Source organism: Sminthopsis crassicaudata, chromosome 1, assembly GCF_048593235.1.
Source record: "Sminthopsis crassicaudata isolate SCR6 chromosome 1, ASM4859323v1, whole genome shotgun sequence".
In the NCBI taxonomy this organism is placed as follows: Eukaryota; Metazoa; Chordata; class Mammalia; order Dasyuromorphia; family Dasyuridae; genus Sminthopsis; species Sminthopsis crassicaudata.
The window spans coordinates 402,554,067-402,563,868 of record NC_133617.1 but is presented as its reverse complement, the minus strand read 5'-3'; the positions used below and the strand labels follow the sequence as shown (position 1 = coordinate 402,563,868).

The 9,802-nt window shown below is 34.6% G+C and overlaps 1 protein-coding gene across 1 annotated transcript in view; it reads right to left on the bottom strand.

The window, feature by feature from the left end:
* Positions 1-850: 850 nt before the first annotated feature.
* Positions 851-9,802, bottom strand: part of ABCA1 (ATP binding cassette subfamily A member 1) — a 145,278-nt gene continuing 136,326 nt past the window's right edge. The window contains exons 44-51 of the mRNA XM_074280052.1: positions 9,135-9,241; position 8,906; positions 8,607-8,747; positions 7,448-7,582; positions 5,596-5,699; positions 5,281-5,373; positions 4,762-5,005; positions 851-4,321 (exon numbers count right to left, since the gene is read on the bottom strand). Of these exons, the coding sequence (XP_074136153.1) occupies positions 4,181-4,321; positions 4,762-5,005; positions 5,281-5,373; positions 5,596-5,699; positions 7,448-7,582; positions 8,607-8,747; position 8,906; positions 9,135-9,241 (966 nt within the window). The 3' untranslated portion in view covers positions 851-4,180. The remainder of the gene's footprint in view (positions 4,322-4,761; positions 5,006-5,280; positions 5,374-5,595; positions 5,700-7,447; positions 7,583-8,606; positions 8,748-8,905; positions 8,907-9,134; positions 9,242-9,802) is intronic.

Below are 9,802 nucleotides of genomic sequence, written 5' to 3'. Positions count from 1 at the left end.
ATGGATTCCAATACTATTTAAAGAAATAAAACTGAACCAAGAGTAGGACGTGTCAAATTGGATAATCAAGTATAAAAAGGAACAAGAGCAATTGGGTATTAGCAGAAAGATAGCATGTATTAGGAATTCTACCATAAAAATTAATTCATAGCAAAAGCCAACAATGTGGAAACAAGATAAAGGAATAATAATTGGACCACAGACTCAGATGTTATACCTCCCAGGCTGTCTAGTTCAAGTCCTCTTATTTTACACATTAGCAAAATGAGGACAAGAAGTAGTCAATCATATTTAAAATATGTCATCCAGAAAGCAAAAGCTAAAACGTAATGTGACAGCCAGATAAACTTTAGGATTTCAGACTGAAAGAGGTGATATTTCTGCTGTGTTTTGCCCCACTCAAATGATATCTTACATATCAAGTTCAGCTGCTGGGGATAATGGATCAAGGTTTTTCAGACAAGATTCATAATCTGGGCAGTTTGGACCAGATCACCGGGGGAATATAATACTATGTGATTTACACCTTTTTGCTTAAGACCTAAAACAGCCTATATGAGTGCATAGTTCTTGAATATGAAAAAAGCTTTATGGCAGTGGTCCTCAAACTTTTTAAATAGGGGCCAGTTCACTGTCTCTCAGACTTGGGAGGGCCGGACTATAGTAAAAACAAAAACTCACACTCTGTCTCCGCCCCTCAGCCCATTTGCCATAACCCTGAGGCCGAATAAAGGTCCTCAGCGCCTGCATCTGGCCCAGGGGCTGTAGTTTGAGAACCCCTGCTTTATGGCATTTCAACGGTATGGTAAGTGTGCATGAATGCATGAAAGTAAATTTATATAGACCAAGGAATTGTCACAGCTTTATTTTCGTGACTCAATACAACATAGAAATATGATTTTTTAAAATTCATATAAAGTTACTGACAAGTTTTTCTTTTTTTTTTCCATTTTAATGAAAATTATTTAACTTAGAAATCTATTGTGAAACCTTGTCTAGTTTTTTGCAGTTAACAGATATTCCAGTGCAAAAATAGATCCCATTACAGACAGCATAAAGTGCTTGGAATGAAGGACCAACAATATCGAAAAAGCACAAAAAACAGAGCTTTATCACGAGGTGGGAGGGGGAAAAATATACCTAATCTTAGTAAAATACTAACATACTATAAAAAGGGATGCAACAATTTTTAAAAGAGCATCTAGTAACAAGGATTCAGATGAATATTTCATTATCAAAGTGGTTCAGTACCACACAACACATGGCTCTTTGGAAAAATTTTACCTGATATAAGAGGGGGAAAATTGACAGAAATCACCTTGTAAATGACTGATAGTCAATGAACACATGATGTACAATCTTCAAGAGCTGCAGAGCTCCCAGAATACTTAAAACACAGTAGTTTCAGGATTTGTTTCTTCTTTTTTAGATTCACAGTTATTGACAAAATTCCAAAGAATCAAGAGGAAAATAAAAAAAAAAAAATAGCTGACATCTTTCAAGGCATATTTTTGGGAAGGCTTAAAATCCACAATCTTAAGTTTCCAGAGGGTTGACAAAATTAAGTTTTATAATTTTAAGCATGGAATTAAAATCTTCTATAACTTATTTATAAAAATGAGAAGTTTTGTTTACTTATTTTGTATAATGGATCAGATGAAATATTATCTCTTACATAACTTATCAAGAGGGACTTGATAGAAGAAAATAATTTTGTTTTGAAAGCTTAAATTATTTTTCTCAAAAATGTTTACTAGTCCAATGTTCTTTTTTATAGTCAAAGGAGTCTGAAAAATAAAACAATAGTACTACTATCATAGATTTGGATCATTAGATCATGATTATAAAGACAACCAATTGAAGTCTATCACTTTGAATCTGGAAAATCTACATTAATAGAAACTTCTATGCATTATGTAGGAATGTAGTCAGAACAAAAATGTGCTGATCTCTTAGCAAGAACAAATGAAAATATACTCATCTTTTAAGGAGATGAAAGGCTGTTACTCAGGAGTCATATTTTTACAAACTTGGGAATAATCATTCAAATAAGCCCTCTGATGATAAAAAAAAAATTACTTTTAAACAAAAATACAACCTAGCCTGAAAATTTCTGAAATCTCTTTAAAAGGTTTGTTTTCAAAATCTTTAAAAAAAAAATGGAGCTTGATATGAAAAAAGGCACTTCAACTGTACTACATAGTAGTTCTCTCCTATTTTTATGTTATGTCCAGGCAAGCTACATGAAGTATTACTGAACTGAATTGTTTTTTAAAGCAATTCCCAATTGTTTACCTACTAAAAAAGACAAAGGTTATAAATAAACATCATCTAATTTTTATGGACATATCCATGATAAGGAGGTAATTCTCATATCTATTTTCAGGCCAGCTAAGAGTTTTTTTAAAAACAATATTTTGTCCTTTTTTATGTTTAAAAAAAAATGATGACATAAAAAAAAAAAAGGCTACAAGATTATATGCTACAAATGTGGTTTTGCAAAGCCTATCATTTTAAGTGTATTGTAGTGGTAGGTAAACAAGGTACACTTTTGAAATCAGCAAATTTCTCCATAAAATACAGTTTTTGTTTGGTCTTGAGTCTCTAACCATTTCTAAGCTGTTGATCTCTGACACCTTTCATTTGATGATCCATGGAGAAGGGTGTTAAGGACTGGTTTCAGTGGATTGTTTTCTCAAAGAACACCAAGGCGATAGTCTGTAGTTATGATTCTATATCTCTCCATCAACCAATATATGTAAACCAATTATGTAAAATACCATGACACATGAAATCTACTGGGATTAAGTGCCTCTAATCAGCAAGAAGTTTTCAAAAAATACTTATTGACTGATAGGCTTAAATGAAATAAATTTCAAACAACCTTGAAATTATTCAATTCTAAGATTGTAGAGAGATTTTTTTAACACCATATTATTTTCACTAGTCCTGTTATATATCTACAAATACATCCCAGGTAATGAGGTTTTGTAGTCATCCTATAATACACTACAATGTTCTTCAAAAAGCTGATTGAATTAGAAATCACTTAAGGTACTTAAATTTCAAATAACATGGAAAACATTAAAAGTACAATACCTTTTGTTAAAATAAAATGACCTTTCCCCCCCCCCCCTCCAAATTCTGGTTGAAATACACAGAGCCTGAAATACTACTACATTTGTGTTGAACAAAATTACCTTGAGATGCAAGGTACTGTTTTATTGGACAACTAAGATGGACACAGTACCCAGCAAGTTTACATGCTGTCTCTTTTTTACTAATGTGCTCTAGTATTAACAATATGCCGTCAAGGAATCTGTTGCATTCATTCTCTACTTGCAGTTTGGCTCCTCCATTTTGGCTCCTTACTAAAATTAGGCTCAATATAGGAAAGAAGAACAGGAAACTCTCCTGTGACAAAGGACCTAAGAAGCCCATCTGTCCAGAGCAGCCAAAATTTGGCATGGGGCCACTCCTGCAGTAACTCACATAAAGGACAATCAAAGCAGTGCATTGCCTTCCACGGGGTGATTGGTGGCTCCACATTGTTGACTGTCAACTGATTTTTTTAGCAGTCCCTTAATTACAGAGCAGTCACTGAGGCTTTCCCTTCACACACACACACAAAAAAAGCATACATTACGCCATGGTGCTTCAATTTGTCATTTCTTGGCACTAGCAGGTTCGGTGCATTCATTGCCAGCAATGGATGTGTCACCAGGAAACCCTACTCCTGGCATGCCAGGATTGAATGACTAAGGATGGGCATGCTTTATAATTTCAATAAATAATCACTGGCCATGATTACTCAAAGAATTATTGTTGCAACCCTAGTAAAAATATAAAAGGAACAAAAAGGGACGATTTAAAACCCAATGGGTTCCATTCTACAGTTTCCCATAGTTAAGACTAAATCGATAAACTAGATTCAAGTCTTTTCACTTGAGAGCCGTACAACAAGGCAAAGACTACATACAAAGGCACTGCCCCTGTAATGGAATTTTTTGTCTTCATTGCATTGAATTGCATTGCATTGTAGAGTATCAGCACAGGGTCCAGTCTGGTTTCTTTTCCACGAAATCCTCTGGCCCTTCCCCTGGAACATTTGACTCCCTGCAAAGGAAGGCCTCTGGTTCCTCCTGTCTTTCAGCCTCTCTCTCAGGAAGGAGAGGGTAACTTAGACATAGCTTTCTCTCACTTTGTCATCTTGCAGAAAAGATTTGAGAATTGCAACATCTACAACAGTTTGATTTTTGTGCAATGACAGGTCCTTTAAGTGGTCATCATCACTTTGGTCCTTTGCAAAGTTTACAAATACCTGTCAAAAGAAAGGAAATCTTTTAATTAGCTCTTATCATCCTTTTGCTTCTTTACTCGGTTTACCCCAAATCACCCTCCATTTTGATGTTAAATAGTACAAGTGAATCATAACACTTGACTAGAGAATCTGGAGAAAATAAGGAAAAATAAACCAATTTTCCCACCTCTATCAACCATTAACTGTTTATAATTCATCAGCTACTTAATCCTCCATAAGGAAAAAATAATTTGGCCCCCCAAAACAAACAAACAAACAAAAAAAAAAAAAAAACCCAAAACCTATCCTTAGGCAAGCTTACAGGAAAGTAGAGGATTCATTTCCCAGAATCAATGAAAATTAATTGTAGACTTCAAAACTCTTCCTTATAAAAATAAAAACCATCCCCTATGTAAAAGTGAATAAGTTTTTGTTTTTTTTTTTTTCCAGAGCAGACTTACTTGGTCAAGTGTTGTCTGAGAAACAGAATAATCTTCTATGTGGAGTCTCTTTTTGTTCTGGGAAAGGATGCTGAATATCCTGGCCAGGGAAGACAAGGAAGATGGAAGCTGGTATTGAAGCATGTTCCGATGTTTCTCTTTGAGGACACTTCCTGGAAAGGCTACTCCAAAGAATTCCTGAACAGGCTTCAGGTCAGGATTTGAGCCTGCTATTCGTACAACTATTGTATAGCCATCTCCAAACCTGAAACCGAGAAAGTCAAGTAGAGAAGATTCTTAGAAAACTTCTGAAAAGGATTTTAATGCAGAAATAATCTATATTAGAAAGAAAATGAGATTTGATACTATGAAAAATAAAGTTCTTTTCAAATCCCCAGAAATAGTACTAGAAAAAGTAATTCATAACTCAATTATCCTATTTGCCTTGCATCTTAAAATCTCCCAAATTCAATCACCTTAGCAAAGGGCAAGACTCCCTAATTCCCCAGTTTGAGGCACCCACAAAAACCAAGGTTTCACCTGTTCTTTAAGTGCTGGACACTGCCAAGACATCTGAACCTTCCATTGACCATGATTGCCATTCTGGTACAGAGAGCTTCACATTCTTCCATGCTGTACAAAAAACAAAACAATTTTTTAGCTGTGCAGAGAGAATATCAACCATCAAATTGATACCTCGTATTTACATTATGTCACAAAACAATAGCACGCAAGGCAATGCAACATAGATAATTAATTTCCATATCATTTCAGGCTAGTTTTTAGATACCGCTCCATTTGGAGATATGGTGGATAGGAAGATAAGTCGGAGTCCAAGGGCCACCATTTATTTACCTGTGAGAGGTAAGCACTACAGATCTTCCCTCCTTGATAACACTTAGGGCACAATTCCATAAGAAGCGGCGGGCTTTTGGATCCATGCCAGTGGTTGGCTCATCCTACAATGTAAACAATACAGATTTCATGGACTAAAATGAACTGAAAATTGATTTTTTAAAAGTGCAACCAATTTTAAGCAGTTCTGATGTATTGTCCTTCTGTTTCTATAATGCTCACTAAAATGTTAAGGATTTTTTTTTGCCACATTAATTAAGAATTAAGTAAAGACTTTCTAAGAATGACCATTTCAATGATATTATAGAGGAAAATCCTCAGGAATGTGCTAAACAGATGAATTTTGAAACTTCTTCCAACGGTTATTCTATGACACTGCATTTAAAATAACAAAAACAAAAACAAACAAAAAAAAAAGACCTGATCTCATTTGGAAACAATTTGCTTTTTAAAAAATTAGGCAATATAACACTAAACTCAAAATTAGCACATGATTAAGCATTTTATTTTAATACACTTTGCTTTTCTGTGCTCATCTGTAAAACACTGTTAGTGATACTTGTAATATCTGTCCCACAGGGTTGTTGTGAAGAGAAATAAAGGAAATATGAATTTTAATTTTTTTAAAAGGGAACTGTTACTACCTATGAGCCCAAGACAACTCTATAAAAGTAGAAGATCACAGAATACTATAATAGGAAAGTCCTTCAGAGTTCATCATGTCAGCACATTCTTGTGCAGAATTTAGTATCTTTTCAATGTCAGCTTTTCTGATAAACCATCTACATACAGCCTTCTGTATTCAGAATCTTGACGGAAGCCAGCAGCTAGGCAGGGAAAGCATACAGCAATGAAAAGATAATACGGTTTGTTTTAGAGGGAAAGGTTTAAAATCTGGGATCTTCCTCTTTTACGTGACTTTAAGGAAGCCACAATCTTGCTTACCCTGAGTTTACTCATCATTAAAATGAAAGGCTTGGATTTAAAATGAGCTCTGAGGCTTTTTCAGCTCCAAATCTAGAATCCTATCCTATTATTATTCATTTTCCTTAGCTGAGTTACATTGTTATTTCCAAACCTTCTACATCACAGAGTAATAACAATTGAGATTTATACAGAAAGAAGTAAAACATTTGATGTCTACTGAAGATGACAAGTCACCAGGTATCCTCCCAACTCTCAAATTCTATGACCCTCACCCTCATTCTGCAATCCATATCCTCTTCCTCATATAAATGCTTATGGATCTTTATGAAAAAAAAGATGCTTCAAAGGACCAAGCCTACTTTTATGCAATCACATTCCATGTCTCAGCCACTATCTCTTTGGAACATGAATACGTCAAAACTTACACATGCCCTAAACTCTTTAACATTCTTTAGTCTAGACCCAATATCACCCATTTCCTTTTTGTTGTTGTTATTAAATTTAATTTACTTTTCCCTCAGTGCCTAATTTGAACTTAGTAAGCTAGTACTTAGTAAGGTTAAATAGTAAAGGTCTAAGTAAATAGCCCTTCAGATAAAGTTTAAGCCCTAATTATAATTTAGCACTCTTTTAGAATTTGAAAAGAAACCATCGAAAATTATTTTGAAAAACACACAAAAGCAAAACCTTCTCTCTGGCAGTGCACATGGGAACACTGATGATAATGATGAAAACTATTGCACAAGGGCATCTTAAAAAAAAAAAAAAACCAAGAATGAATACTTATCATATAAGCTTTTCTTCAAATGGTGCTTTTATATTAATTTAAAATGTATCTGAATTTTAGTGGAAAAAAAAAAAGGGAAAAAAAAAGTCTTTTTTGTTTTTTAAAAGCTCCAAAGAGCTGTGAATTTCTAACACTCACCAAAAACACCACTGGAGGACCTCCAATCAAAGCAATAGCAGTTGAAAGTTTTCGCTTATTGCCACCACTGTAATTCCCAGCATATTTTTCTCCATATTTCACAAGGCCTAGTTTTCGAATTGCCCAGTCGCCAACCTATAGCAAGAAAAAACATCCAATTTAAGGGTTTTTTTTTGTTTTTTGTTTTTTGCTTTCAAATTAGCAAAACATTGCATAAAAGTACTTGAAATGCACAGATCTCAAATAATTATCTGCTTTACTGCAAGGTAACTCAAAGACCAGCATTTTACAATTCCCTTCATAGTCTGAGGTCAGGATTTGACTCCCTGCTTAAAGGTGTTTTGTCAAAACAGCTTGCACTAAAAATTAACAAAGAAAAAGAATGGCCCCGACCTGTTTTCAGGGTCACAGGCAGACAATTTTGTAACAGCTAGCACAAATATTGTGTGGGGACAACAAAGTTCAGTTCTTATCAAAAAGGTTCAGTATTATATTTAAAGGGAAAGAAAACATGATGAGAAAGAAGGCCTTGAAACAAAATACTTAAGTTTAGAAAGGCTGTGGGAAGTAGTAGAATATACTTAAGTATCAAAAATTTATCTTAACTTACATTAATCACTCAGCCTTGTCACTTGAGAATTTGAAAAGAAAAACCACTGAAAAATATATATATTTTTTTAAATCACAAGAGTAATACCAAGGATTTCCTTTCTCTGGCACAGCACACATGTGAACACTGAATAGTGATGACTAGTACACTTTTTTCTTGCAAAGAAATATCAACACCCTCCCCAACTCTAGACTGTCCTGATATGGCAAGAGAAGAAAGAAAAACTGATGACTTGGGGGGGTTCAAGTGAAACACAAAGTCATTAATGGTGGATCATGTTCAAAGCAGCAGCTGCAGTAGTGTGTAATACACTAACACATCTATTTTTGAAATAAAAAATGGCAATTCACAAATCCAGAAATAGTGGGGGAACAGAAATTCCACATGGCAATTTCTACTTTAATTATTAAATATTAAATTAGTATTTAATTTTAAAGGAGGAGCTGATTCCTTAAGTTTATTCTGGAAAGCTATAGGATGAATACTTTTTAGAAAAAATTCCTATTATAGGGAGATGCATCATTGGCATTGATTATAAGCCATCATTACCTTGCCAACTTCTTTCTCAGGGACTCCTCTCAAGAGCGCAAAGAATTCCACGTGCTCTCTTCCTGTCAACAGTTCAGTGATAGCATCAAACTGAGGGCAATAGCCCATGTTCTGATGGACTTCTTGGATGTCTGACAGATACTGCAAAACACAAGAGAAGTAGTTGGGGGTTTTAAATATAATGAATCACTAATTACTTGGCTTATGTCATCGGCCCCATACCATCCAAGCTGCTCCTTTGCAGCACTATACTCTGCTGAATTTTAGCCCAGTCTTCAAAGATAGACTTATTACTCAACACTAAAAGATCCTCATCATTTTTAAAAATTAGAATAGGAAGATCTTTTTCTTTACAATAATGACTTCTTATAAAAAAATTAGTGAGCTTCTCAAGCTTTTAGTGGAGGAAGCAAGGATAAGGCCGAGAATAATATCTGATAGCATAATTACAGAATAATCAGAAAGCTGATAGAAGAGATATTTGAAAGGACTTTGAGCCAAATGCCAAAAAGAAAGTCCATTTCTCACCTGTTTTTATTGAGAAAAGCATCTCCTTTTGTCACACTGGTGTCTCCAGTTAACATTTTAAAAGTTGATGATTTTCCAGCCCCGTTCACTCCCAGAAGCCCAAAGCACTAGAAGAAAAAGTTAGAGGAGTTGAGTAAACCATGTGCCCAAGTATAATGATACCATTAAATAGCAAGATTCATAAACTACTGCAGAAAAGCTTTCAAAGAGCACAATCCTAAATTATTAAGTATGTTCTTCTTCAATTCTTAAAATGACAATTTAAAAAGGTTATTATATTTTGAAAAGCTATATATCAAGCCTGCAAGCCACATAATGCACTTGAAATCATTTGTATAATCAACTGCAGGTGATAGTGAGCTGAAAGCAAGGTAGGACAACCTCCCATTGCTTGACAGATACACTCAACACACACACACACACACACACACACACATTCATTTATTCCCATATAAACATATACATTATAGATGTATTTGTATATCCAAGACATACAAAATCTACTCTGATGTCTGATTATGTCATGAAGGTGGATCTTTAAGTTTAGGAGGCTAAAACATGAGTTCTGATGAGTTCTACAAAGAAAAAGGCTTTGAATATGGTTTTAGGAAAAGGCTGATTCTGCTCCCTCATGGTCAACCTAGCTAAGAAGTCACTAGATGATACAT